General features: G+C 44.9%; 1 protein-coding gene across 1 annotated transcript in view; it reads left to right on the forward strand.

Annotated features, from left to right (window-relative positions):
* The window catches only part of LOC117394397 (secretagogin-like), a 68276-nt gene that overhangs the window by 50724 nt on the left and 3649 nt on the right, over positions 1-13903 (forward strand). The window contains exons 7-10 of the mRNA XM_033992632.3: positions 2833-2888; positions 2997-3042; positions 3137-3196; positions 13728-13796. Coding sequence (XP_033848523.1) covers positions 2833-2888; positions 2997-3042; positions 3137-3196; positions 13728-13796 — 231 coding nt within the window. The remainder of the gene's footprint in view (positions 1-2832; positions 2889-2996; positions 3043-3136; positions 3197-13727; positions 13797-13903) is intronic.

Genomic DNA, 13903 nt, shown 5'->3' on the forward strand with positions numbered 1-13903 from the left:
CGTAATTATTCCTTTTACTTTTTACATTATTTTAAGGCAGACTGTCTCCCTTAGCCGGGCTTGCCTGGTCCTTGTTTACACTGGCGTCTTCTGCCAGTGTCACTGTATATATAATAAATAGATGCTCCACTATGTATAGAAGTTATTTCTGTAGTGTTTCTATAATAAGCAGGAGCTCCACTATGTATAGAAGTTATTTCCATAGTGTTTATATAATCTTAATTTGATTTTATAAAATCTTAATTTTAAAGCATATACAATAAAAGTCATGTTGTGCAATAGCATATTATAATTTTGTATTTTTATTGTACTTACACGAGAAATATTGATTGATACGTAGCCTCAATTCTCTTCCCTATCCTGTATTTTCACCCAGCGGAGCAGGCTCCATAGGTGGATCGGGGTGAAGGTTGTCTAACATGTCTCCTGGTAAACCATTGTTGATAGCTATGTTGTGCAAAATGGAGCATGCAACAATGATCTGACTGTACTGTAGCACAACCTCCTGATTTGTCTAGACATCTGAATTGAATTTTTAACAATCCAAATCTCAATGATGGAGAGTGTAGCCATGTGTACTATATTACACTGGAGCTCTGCTGGACTGCTAGGATCAGCCACAAGGGTAAAAGCCATGGCCTTAGCCCATAGCAAGCATCATCTAATTAACAAGTAAACAAGATGATTGGGCTCCCGAGTGGCGCATCCAGTAAAGGCGCTCCTCGCAGGATGTGCCCTATAGCCTGGAGATCGCTGGTTCGAATCCAGGCTATGTCACAGCTGACCGTGACCGAGAGTTCCAAGGGGGCGGCGCACAATTGGCTGAGCGCTGCCCGGGTAGGGAGGGCTTAGGTCGGCAGGGGAATCCACGGCTCACCGCGCATCAGCGACCCCTGTGGCCGATAGGGCGCCTGTGGCTCTGCAGCGGAGCCGCCAGATCTGTGTTGTCCTCCGGCACTATAGGTCTGGTAGCATTGCTGTGGATCTGCAGTGCGAAAAATGACGGCTTGGAAGGAGCACGTTTCAGAGGACGCGTGTTTCAGCCTCCGTTTCCTGAGTCGGCGGGGGGGTTGCGAGCGGTGAGCCGGGGATACAGATAATAATTGGGCATGCTAAATTGGGGTGAAAACCAGGGTAAAAATAATTGGCGACGACTAAATTTAAAAAAAAACCAAAAAAAACAAAAAACCAAGTAAACAAGATTGTTATTGCAAAGTTACAACCATGTATTTTCTGGTCTCAAAATCATCAAACAGATCACTCAATATATAATTGTCGTGGGCACTGCCAGGATAGCTAGCAACCACATTCAGGATTCTCATTTGAGAGTCACATACCACTTGTACATTCAGGGAATGAAAATGCTTCCTATTCCGGAAAATATGTTCCCTTTCACTTGGTGGTGTCAGTGCTACATGAGTTCAATCAATAGCACCCATCATATTGGGGAAGCCAGCTACCTGGTAGAAGCCCATTTTCAAGTCCTATAAACCTGTCCTCTGTGTAGAAAATGTACTATTATTCCCTGTGAGCTTCAGCAGTGCATGCAGTCAATAAAAATAACACAGGATTAAGGGCCTTTTCTTGTAAAGCTCCTAAATTATGGAATGCTCTGCAGCCTTCTGTCAAGGAAGCTGGGTCTCTTACTGTTAAGTCAAGATTGAAAACATATCCTTTTTTAATTCTAATTTTATTATATTTTTGTTTTCAACTTTTGTTATTGTTTTATGATACAAACTATTTTTTTTTTCTTTTTTTTACAATTAAAACCACATGTTTTAAATCTCTTTTTAATTTTCAAAATATTCTTTATTAAATGTAATGGTCTAATTGTTAGCAGTTTTGTGTGTGTGACACGCCTTGTGATCCTTATACAAATGTATTTTATTGTGATTTCCTTTGCTTTCTGTTGTACAGTGATTTGAGATTTTTTTATGAAAGGCATTAGGTAAATAACATTTGATTTAATTTTAATTTCATTTCATTTTCTGTAGCTCTTTGGAGGCTAACCATACAACCTCTGTATCCAAGTAATGCCTACTTGATGCCAAAAAGTTTTCAGCCCAGAAAAAGTGCTTAACTGGTTTCCACCAGCACTTATTAGCGATAACTTTAAAGTGCACACTAAAATGAATCCCTTTTAGTAAATACCATGTGAATACAGCTCATCTCATTAGTCTGAGACTAGTCTAATGTATTTAAATGCATCATTTAAAGACATTATCATAAAATGCACATATTAATTCTGATTACTGTAGTGTGAAACACTAAATTTAACGTGTGCCAATTAGTGTTAATGAATAGCGCGCTCGCTATTTGCAGTAGTACATTTTTAGCACCCCTTAGTAAATGAGGCCCATAGTGACTAGTTCAATTTTCATACCAAATATTTTGTGTAGAAACAGGCAAGCATTTATTTGGTAGAGGCAAAGTCAACTTGTTCTTTCTGTAAAGCTGTCTCACAAGAGACCTGAAGTGCTTGTTAGTTTCTACTCCGATACAAATATGCATTTAGATCTCTAATACCTTTTTCTGATAAGATTGCGAAATTATGCTATTTAAAAAAAATATGCCTGGTGATATGCATTTTTAGCTTAGAGTAAATCTCTCTTTTTTTAAGTTGCACAGATTCAGTGCATTATAAAAGTACAGCATATGGTTGATGCAAATTATTCAAATACCATATTCTGTTAATACAACTACAACTACTATGACTAATCCTTCTCAAATGTATAATTTAAGGGACACCATTTAGGATGAAAATAAATGTAACTCCCCTTACCCCCACACCATTATTGAAGATATTTATATATTTTTTCTGTTTTCTTTCAGATGAAAATCTTTGACAAAAATAAGGATGGACGCTTGGACTTAAATGATTTAGCAAGGTAGGTATCCTAAAAAAACACATTTGATAGAAAATGAATGCACTGTAAAGTCATTGGCAGCAGTTTTTGTAAAAGATTATAATACTGTTTGTGTCTTTCTTTTTCAAGAATACTGGCTCTACAAGAAAACTTCCTCCTGCAGTTTAAAATGGATGTAAGTGTGTAATTTCACTAAGAGGCAGGCATATTTACATAGCAATCACCAACTGCAGCGACTTAGTGAACTTGTTTTTGTTTATGCATTTCAGGCCTGCAGTAAGGGGGATCGGAAACGGGACTTTGAGAAAATTTTTGCACACTATGATGTTGTAAGTATTAAATAAATACATCTTTTAGATTGCATCACACTGCACACAGGTGTAGCTACATGCCCAAGCTCATGGGATGGAACCATATGGGAGAATGTTCCAATTAAGAATTATGGTTGTTGTGATGTACTGAAATATCACAATGGGTGTGGGTGTTATGAAGCATGAAGATGTTTGTATAGAGGTATGAGTTAGCATATGGGACCATGTATTTCTTTCTTCATGGCTCGGTTTCCAGTAGCTTCTGATGGATATGACCCATTATGGACATTATTCATCATGTTTTAAGTTCAGCTTTGGCTAATGGCAGTAATGTGAGATCTCATCGAATGATTTGTATATCTATTTGATAGTCGTGCCACTTCGCTCATCTTCAACATCATTGAACCAAGGTCATTTATATCTGTCACAGGATGGCTGATAGGTGTGTGTGGTATGACGTCAGCGACAAAGGAAGCAGTACAAAAACACCAGGGTGTGAGCAAAAATGTGTGGCTGCGCAGTGTATTTCTGAAGCAAAGCAAAAGTAACAAAATAAAGACTTTTACTGAAAGTACAGGACAGAGTGGGTTATTAAAGTCATCACACGTCATTCTGTGATTTCTTTGTTTGTTTCACTGTGGGAGCTATGATTTTTGTTCTTAGTGTTGCATATATTTTTCCTGACTCATCTATTTTGGAAATCCCAACAGGTGTAGTACATGCTTTATTCTAAGGGGTGGGGTGCATTGAGCCCCCGTTTTTTTCAATTCCCCCATCCTTTTTTTTCTATTTACGCTTTAGTAACTTTGCCTTGGGGTTGTGTAGGGCATTGACTGCAATTGTGCAATGCTTGCAAGTTGCAGCCTTGGGCTGTGTACATTTGGTCCAATCGTTTTTCCTTTTATAAAAGGAAATTGAAAAACAGGAAAACAACTCATTTTTGTTTTTGCTTTGTGAGCAGAGAAATAAATAAAAAACACAGCGTCGTTTTCTGATTTTATAGAATTAAATACAAATGTGATTTTTGGCTTGTTTCACCATCAGATTTGTGTAGGGTGTTAAGAATGTTACATACATGTCATTATTTATGTATTTATTTTTTGTTGCCAAACCATATGCCATTCTATATTACTTTGCTCACAAAGATTGCAGTGATAACTGATCGAAAGACCGATCATATTTGAACTTACGATCTTGCAATATAGAATCGAGCCCCTGGTTGTTGTCTGAGCAAAGAAAATTCTCATTGAGCTCAAATGAGTTGTGTGTGATGGACTAGTAATGCTGGAAACAGGGGTGGGACTCGTGGTATACAAACTTGGTTCCCGTTCAAGGAAGTCAGTTGCTTTGCTATGCAGGTGTGGAATTTACAGTCCTTTTAACTGTGTGTTTTTTTTATGTATTTAAAATTAGTTAAATGTCCACCTATTTAGCAACCTCTTTTTGAGGATGTTAATTTGAATGGTTTCTTCAGCCGTCAGTTCTCAATTCTACGCTTACTAACCAGCAGACCATTTAGTAGGTAATCAAACTCACCAGCAGCAGTGTCTCAGCTGTATCAGGTTGAGGTGGGGTGGTAGTGCAGGTGCTCTGTGGGGCTGTGTCAGGTTGAGGTGGGGTGGTAGTGCAGGTGCTCCGTGGGGCTGTATCAGGTTGAGATGGGATGGTAGTGCAGGTGCTCCGTGGGGCTGTATCAGGTTGAGGTGGGGTGGTAGTGCAGGTGCTCTGTGGGGCTGTATCAGGTTTAGGTTGGGTGGTAGTGCAGGTGCTCCTGGTGGTAGTGCAGGTGCTCCGGGTGGTAGTGCAGGTGCATGGGGCTGTATCAGGTTGAGGTGGGGTGGTAGTGCAGGTGCTCCGGCTGGTAGTGCAGGGCTCTGTGGGGCTGTATCAGGTTGAGGTGGGGTGGTAGTGCAGGTGCTCCATGGGGCTGTATCGGGTTGAGATGAGGTGGTAGTGCAGGTGCTCCATGGGGCTATATCAGGTTGAGGTGCGGTGGTAGTGCAGGTGCTCCGGGTGGTAGTGCAGGTGCTCCGTGGGGCTGTATCAGGTTGAGGTGGGGTGGTAGTGCAGGTGCTCCGTGGAGCTGTATCAGGTTGAGGTGGGGTGGTAGTGCAGGTGCTCCGGGTGGTAGTGCAGGTGCTCCAGGGGGTAGTGCAGCTGCTCCGTGGGGCTGTATCAGGTTGAGGTAGTAGTGCAGGTGCTCCATGGGGCTGTATCAGGTTGAGGTGGGGTGGTAGTGCAGGTGCTCTGGGTGGTAGTGCAGGTGCTCCGGGTGGTAGTGCCCGTGCTCCGTGGGGCTGTATCAGGTTGAGGTGGGGTGGTAGTGCAGGTGCTCCGGGTGGTAGTGCCCGTGCTCCGTGGGGCTGTATCAGGTTGAGGTGGGGTGGTAGTGCAGGTGTTCCGGGTGGTATTGCTGGCTCCGTAGATTCAGCTTCCATGGTGTCCGTTTGCACAAAATAGAAAAACAACAAATCTCTGTCGTCTTTTATGGCTGGGACAATTCATCGATGCATCGAATCATTGGAATAACCATCGATTGATAAAATAATCATCAATGGTTGAAAAAAAACCAAAAAAACGCAACTATCAGTATTAATAGGACCATTTTTTATTAGGACCAGCAAAAATAAAATCAACACTCTTATTCCTTGCCTTTCCTTTAAATAATAATAATAATAAAAAAAACCTCCACGCCCAGTACGCAGCACGTACGTTTTCAGAGTAAGCGTGACAAAAAAAAAAAAACCTAGAGAAGAGACTAGAGGTAGGCTGTATTTCAGGATCAGATTTTGCTAGTTAAATTGTCAATCAAATATAATTTAAAAAAATGCCGTCAGACATTTGGAAGTTTTTTTTAAATTTTTTACAAAAGAACAAAATGGAAAGGTAAAATGCGCTGTTTGTGGAGTTTTAATGAGCTTCTGTGGCAATACCACCAACCTGCGGGATCATTTAGTAAGACAACACCCGACGAAATACGACAGCGGGAACACAAGTAAAAAACAAAAGGAAGCAACACCTTCAGTGACACTTTATTTTGGAAAGAAAGTTGATCCAAAACGAGTCAGAGCAAAAGAAATAACAGGACTGATAGTGGATATTGTCACACAAGATATCAGACCTGTTAGCACAGTAGAGGGAGCTGCGCTTAAAAATCTGATTGTGAATCTTGCTCTGGGCTGTGAAATGCCCTGGATCACAAACGTGCAAAGGAAAAACTTTTACAGGATTTAAGTCAGGAGTGTAATTCAGTGTCCATCACTACCGATGTATGGACAAGCATGACACAAGAAGTGTTTTTAACAGTCACCTGCCATTACATTAAGCAAAACTGGGGACTCGAGTCAAAAGTATTAGCAACACGAAAATTACATGAGAGACACACAGCTGTGAATTTAGCAGAAGCGATCAATCAGAGAAAACACAGAGTTTGAAGGGGCAACAAAAGTAATAGCTTGAGTTCATGACAACACGGCCAACTTGTGCAGAGCAATGTCTTTTCTGCAAGTGAGCATGCCAAGAGTGAGCTGTGCAGGGCACAATATAAATCTCTGAATTCAGAAAAGCTTGGAGGATGTACAAGTCCATACATTAGTGGCAACAGCAAGGAGACTGGTTGCACATTTTAAAAAGAGTGAGATGGCAACAAGCGAGTTAAATAGGAAATAAACAGAAATGCTGAACACAGAAAAAGCACCACTCAAGTTAATACAGGACGTACAAACAAGGTGGAACAAAGTTCCTGATGAAGAGGAGACACCGTCTTCTTTAGTCAACTGATTTATTGTGAGAAGTGTTGAATTTAAATCAAGGGAAGTAATGTTAAAACTCTACAATGCATTAGTAAGACCTCACCTAGAATATTGTGTTCAGTTCTGGTCACCTCGTTACAAAAAGGATATTGCTGCTCTAGAAAGAGTGCAAAGAAGAGCAACCAGAATTATCCCGGGTTCAAAAGGCATGTCGTATGCAGACAGGCTAAAAGAATTGAATCTATTCAGTCTTGAACAAAGAAGACTACGCGGCGATCTGATTCAAACATTCAAAATCCTAAAAGGTATAGACAATGTCAACCCGGGGGACTTCTTTGACTTGAAAAAAGAAAAAAGGACCAGGGGTCATAAATGGAGATCAGATAAAGGGGCATTCAGAACAGAAAATAGGAGGCACTTTTTTACACAGAGAATTGTGAGGGTCTGGAACCAACTCCCCAGTAATGTTGTTGAAGCTGACACCCTGGGATCCTTCAAGAAGCTGCTTGATGAGATTCTGGGATCAATAAGCTACTAACAACCAAACGAGCAAGATGGGCTGAATGGGCTCCTCTCGTTTGTAAACTTTCTTATGTTCTTATGTTCTTATGTTCTTATGTTCTTATGATTTGCTAATTCCAGTTAAATGGAGTTTGAAAGATAAGCTAGTGCGTAATTTGTCTCGGCGATTTTGTTTACATCAGCTGAATGACCCAAGTAATGAGGTTATGCCACTGCTTTTTGTGTCATTTCTTGACCCCACGATTTCGCCATCTGGATTTCCTATACGAACAAGCCAAAGCCCGCGTGTCTGAAGCACTGTCTTCCAAACTAGTGAGGCTGGTGGAGGACAACCTAAAAAATGATGGAAATCGTGCCTGTACAAGTGAGTGCAGCACAGAGGACTTACCTGTTAAAAAGAAAACAAAGACCAAACATGCAATGGAATTGTTACTTCGTGGACAGCAACAAACACGCACTACTTCCAAGGAAACCTTAATCCAACGAGAGATGACGATTTATGCTTCTGAAACTCCATTAAACATCAGCGACGGTCCCCTGACTTGGTGGAAAAATAACCAGACACGCTTTCCCAGCCTAGCAGCCTTGGCAAAGAGCATGTTAAGTATCCCTGCAACATCGGTCCCGAGTGAGCGTGTGTTCAGCAAAGCAGGGATGCTTGTGAACAAACAGTGTTCTTTGTACTCGCATAGCTGCATCCCCTTTGTACTGCCAAACTCCTCCCTGTGTCAGTACGGCACCACGCTCTATCCAGTCACCGCATGCAACACAGCTGATCACAATAGACCTGTTCAGCAGTCTTACAGCTATGCCCTTTCACCAAAATGGCCGACTTCCGGTTCCATCCTACCATCGAGTCGGCCCATCCCTGTGAAGGCGTACCATCAACCTTACTTAGCGCTCTTCCAGGTTGGGATGTAGATTTACAGTTTGGATTCATTCCCTCCTATTCACAGGAAGTTAGTTGCAAAATCATTTGTTACACTGGATCCAGTGCTAAATGCCCATGTTAGAATTTCTGAAAAGGTTAGAGCCTAATCATCACAATATTACAGAGTGCCAAATGACCTAGGTGTACACAAACATTTCTATAAATGTTAATGTGAACCACGTGTGTTCCAAGAACAAAAACAACATTTAATGAGAGCTTTTTTTTTTGTCTAACTTGATGATATTGTTTGGGGATTGTATTAGAGGTAATATGTGGATTTTGGTCGATATATTTTAATGTTAAGTGGTATGTAACAGGGCGAGGTGCCCTGTACATTGTTTTGTTTATTTATTTTTAGAACAGGGTCCCCCCTCCGCCCCTGGGTTATTTTGTATTTGATTATTATTATTATGATTTAGTATTGTAATTTATATGACGGCGAAGCACCGCGTATTTTGTTATTGTTTTGTATTTTGACGGCGTAGCCGATTGTTTTGTAGCGTGGATGGCTAGTCCCATCCACAGAAGTAATTAATAAACTCGTGCAGATTGTGGCCGAGGGGTAATAAAATAATTAATTGCAAGCTAGTTAAACCCCTCGACCACGATATAAAAAGGTTGCAGCTCTCTAGCTCCGGGTGGGTGTTGGAAGGAGAGAGTAAGCGAGAGAGAGAGAGAGAAAAAAAAAGAGTTTAAAAATACCACAGGATCAGTGAAGGCTACGGCCCAGCCTGACCTGGGTTTTGTTTATTACTTTTGTGTTCGTGATTTGTTTCGTTTATCTGTTTTATTTTGCTCTACGAGCAAGTGTGTTTTTGTTTAAATATTTTATTTATTTTTGTTTTTGTAAATAAAAACGGCGCGAGTGCCTTTACCTGCAGTACGTCCCTGGTGTCAGTTTTTGTTCCTGCTTCTGCCTGACGTCAGACCATCGGTCACCCTGCCACACGTGGTGTCCAGCGTGGGATCACCAGCGCCTCCTGGACGCAGGCAGAAGAGGGTACTGCAGTTTTTTTGTTTTTTTGTTTTTTATTGTGTGTGGAGAAAGAAGGGTGAGGAAGGAAGATGGGAGGAAGAAGGGGAATGAGGAAGGGCTGCCAGAAGCAGCAGCAGGAGAGAGGTGAGAGGAGATGGTAGTCACGGGACCCCACCCAACTGGGACCCCCTTACTGGGACACGGAACAGGAGCAGTGGAGAGCTGAAGGGGCCCACCTGTGTGTCATCTGCAGGGAGTTTGGGCATGACAAGGGGGACTGCCCCTATGAAGACCCCTGCTTCTGGGAAGCCTACACCATGGGGAGGGTGTCCTGTGCATCAGGGTGGTTTTGGCTGCTGGAGCAGCAGACCCCATCACCTCCACAGGCCAAGGGAGAAAAGGTGAGAAGGAAGCAGAGAGGGGACACGGACCTGGAGAGGGAGTCGGTGCGTCCACAGCCCAAGAGGGAGGAGACTGAGCGTCCACAGCCCAAGAGGGAGGATTCGGTGCGTCGACAGCCCAAGAGGGGGGAGGCCGAACGTCCACAGCCCAAGAGGGAGGAGCCAGTGCGTCCACAGCCCAAAAGGGGGAAGGCCGAACATCCACAGCCCAGGTACCTGCCAGCAGAGGGAGCATGCCTGCTGGTTCTGCCTCCACCGCCTTGGGAGGACTGTGTGTTGCTCCCACCTCCGCCAGCAGAGGGAGAGTTCCTGCTGGTTCTGCCTCCACCGCCCTGGGAGGACTGTGTGTCGCTCCCACCTCCGCCAGCAGAGGGAGAGTTCCTGCTGGTTCCACCTGCACCGCCCTGGGAGGACTGTGTGTCGCTCCCACCTCCGCCAGCAGAGGGAGAGTTCCTGCTGGTTCCACCTCCATCACCGTGGGAGGACTGTGTGTTGCTCCCACCTCTGCCAGCAGAGGGTGAGTTCCTGCTGGTGCCACCTCCACCTCCATGGGAGGATGACGTGTCGCTCCCACCACCACCAGCAGAGGAAGCATGCCTGCTGGTTCCGCCTCCATCGCTGCCACCAGCAGAGGGAGCATGCTTGCTTGTTCCGCCTCCATCGCCGCCACCAGCAGAGGGAGCATGCCTGCTGGTTTCACGGCTGCAGCCAAAAGGGGAGGAGCTCCTGCCGCCTTCGCAGCCAAAAGAGGAGGAGCCCCTGCCGCCTTCGCAGCCAGAAGGGGAAGAGGCCCTGCCGCCTTCGCAGCCAGAAGGGGAGGAGCCCCTGCCGCCTTCACAGCCAGAAGGGGAGGAGCCCCTGCCGCCTTCGCAGCCAGAAGGGGAGGAGCCCCTGCCGCCTTCGCAGCCAGAAGGGGAGGAGCCCCTGCCGCCTTCGCAGCCAGAAGGGGAGGAGCCCCTGCTGCCTTCGCCAGGAGCAGAGCAGCAGGAGCTGCCTCTGCCTCCACCACCTGAGGGAGAGGAGCAGGAGCTGCCTCTGCCTCTACTATCATCACCTGAGGGAGAGGAGCAGGAGCTGCCTCTCCCTTCACGACAGGATGGACCGGGACAGGAGGCTGGCGGTCTGCAGCTGCCCTTGCACAGGTTGCTAAAACGAGCAAGGGGGAAAACCGCCGGGTCGCAGTGGCTGAGAAGAGGGCCAAACCTAGCCCCACCGCTGGTCCTGGCTCCCCTCCTGCAATCGGCTCCCAAGGGTCTGCTGCCGCCGTCGCCTCCCGAGGGTCTGCTGCCTCCGTCGCCTCCTGAGGGGCCGCTGCCGCCCTGTCGTGCATTGCCCGGGGATGCCAGTTCGCCATTGCCCGGGGATGCCAGTTCGCCATTGCCCGGGGATGCCAGTTCGCCATCGCTCGGGGATGCCAGCCTCGCACAGCCCAGGGATGCCACGCCCGCTCCACTCAGGGATTCCACGCCTGGATCGCCTGGGGCTGCCTGTTGCTCCGCATCACCTGGGGCTGCCTGTTGCTCCGCATCACCTGGGACTGCCTTTTGCTCCGCACAGGGTACAGGGTACGAGGGAGAAGTGGAGCTCCCGCTGTCGCCTCCATGGCCAGGGGCTCCCCTCCCGAGTTCGCCTCCCGAGGGTCCGCTGCTGCTGCCGTCGCCTCCCGAGGGTCCGCTGCTGCTGTCGTCGCCTCCCGAGGGTCCGCTGCTGCTGCCGTCGCCTCCCGAGGGTCCGCTGCTGCTGCCGTCGCCTCCCAAGGGTCCGCTGCTGCTGCCGTCGCCTGGGGTCGTCGAGGATCCTGCTTCGCCTGGGGTCGTCGAGGGTCCTGCTTCGCCTGGGGTCGCCAGGCGCTCTGCTTCGCCTGGGGTCGCCGGGGATCCTGCTTCGCCTGGGGTCGCTACACTGTGGCCGGAGCCCCCTGAAGGGGAGCTGCCGGCCATGAAGAAAGGGGGGGAGGTCAGGAGACCAGCTCCCCCAGCCGCACTTTCGTGGCAGGAAACACTGTGGCCAGAGCCCCACAGAGAGGAGCTGCCGGCCACGAAGAAGGGGGGGGAGGTCAGGAGACTAGCTCCCCCCGCAGCAGTTTCGCTGCCGGAAATTGGGTGGCCGGAGCCCCACAGAGGGGAACTGCCGGCCATGAAGAACAGGGGGGAGGTCAGGAGACCAGCTCCCTTAGCCGCACTTTCGCGGCAGGAGATTGTGTGGCGGGAGCCCCGGAAGGGGGAGCTGCCAGCCACGAAGATGTGGGGGGTGGAGGACATTCCACCATGGCCACCCCCAGAAACAACTTGCTTCCCCCTCTTCCGGGACTTTGAGACTGAGGGGGGAGGGAGGGGGATTTTTTTGTTTATTTATTTTTAGAACGGGGTCCCCCCTCCGCCCCTGGGTTATTTTGTATTTGATTATTATTATTATGATTTAGTATTGTAATTTATATGACAGCGAAGCACCGCATATTTTGTTATTGTTTTGTATTTTGACGGCGTAGCCGATTGTTTTGTAGCGTGGATGGCTAGTCCCATCCACAGAAGTAATTAATAAACTCGTGCAGATTGTGGCCGAGGGGTAATAGAATAATTAATTGCAAGCTAGTTAAACCCCTCGACCACGATATAAAAAGGCTGCAGCTCTCTAGCTCCGGGTGGGTGTTGGAAGGAGAGAGTAAGCGAGAGAGAGAGAGAGAAAAAAAAAACGAGTTTAAAAATACCACAGGATCAGTGAAGGCTACGGCCCAGCCTGACCTGGGTTTTGTTTATTACTTTTGTGTTTGTGATTTGTTTCGTTTACCTGTTTTATTTTGCTCTACGAGCAAGTGTGTTTTTGTTTAAATATTTTATTTATTTTTGTTTTTGTAAATAAAAACGGCGCGAGCGCCTTTACCTGCAGTACGTCCCTGGTGTCAGTTTTTGTTCCTGCTTCTGCCTGACGTCAGACCATCGGTCACCCTGCCACATGGTAATATCTAGTAAAATAATTTCATAAATCAGAGCATGTTACTGACTGGAAAGCATGCCAGTCTATAGAGATAGCAGCTGGTTAGTTAAGGGCAGGAAACAAAGATTTGTTATAAAGACATGTAACAGTTATTCCTGCATACTGCCATTTGGGAATAACTTCTCAAAGTCTGCCTTTCAATGAAAAATAATTTAACACATTTAAATTTTCATCATAGCTAAAAACAAATTGTCAAATATCGGAAAGGGGAAAGGGATCAACCCTTTCAGAATGGAGTTGTCTTATGCTACATATTTAACACAAAGAAAGACTACAATAGAGTTATTGGGGTAGACTAAACTGCTTTATCAAAATATTTATAGAAGCTCTTAAAAGAAAGGGCTAATTATTTAATGTTTTTCCTTCCTCACTATCAATAATTTGATATTCTTAATGTTTATGCACTCATGAAGATTATCTGTGAATTATATTTATTTCACAAAATGATTAAAAAAAGAAAAATAATTTGAAGGGTCGGAAACAAGTTCGCTTTCCAAATTAAATGACCATGGTAGTGCAAAACTACCTGAAAGTAAGGCCTAAAAACAGACATTTTATAAATGTTACAAGTTACATATTTTAAAAAATAAAACACACTATCCACAAGGGTTGTTTTTTAAAGAGTGTTTATAAAAAAATATTTTAGTTTAAACATGCTTTGAAAAATGAGGTGAATGGTTTCAATGAACTGACAATGGTTTCATGAACTGCTTGCTTGATTTCATTTATAAAAATGGGCTTTTAAAAATGCATTTAACAAAAATGTTTATTCTAACCGCATTTAACAAAAATGTTTATTCTAACCGTCCTTACAGTTTTTTGAATAGGGTTCATTATGTGTTTCTTTCAGAACTGCACATTTGAGACCTTTATAAAATGGAAGTACATGACAGGAATTATTTTGTGAGCTACGACCACTTAGTAAAATAGATAATAATGATCATAAATCTAACATCCTTTCTTATGTTTTAAGAGTAAAACAGGTGCCTTAGAAGGTCCAGAAGTAGATGGATTTGTTAAAGACATGATGGAATTAGTAAAGGTAAGTTCCTGGTACTTAACTTAACACGACACACCAAAAAGAGTTGCAACCAAAGAAAAGCAAAATGATTGAGTGTGGGGCATTTTTTTAAAATGAAGAACAGGGGA

This window comes from Acipenser ruthenus, chromosome 3, assembly GCF_902713425.1.
Source record: "Acipenser ruthenus chromosome 3, fAciRut3.2 maternal haplotype, whole genome shotgun sequence".
Taxonomy (NCBI): Eukaryota; Metazoa; Chordata; class Actinopteri; order Acipenseriformes; family Acipenseridae; genus Acipenser; species Acipenser ruthenus.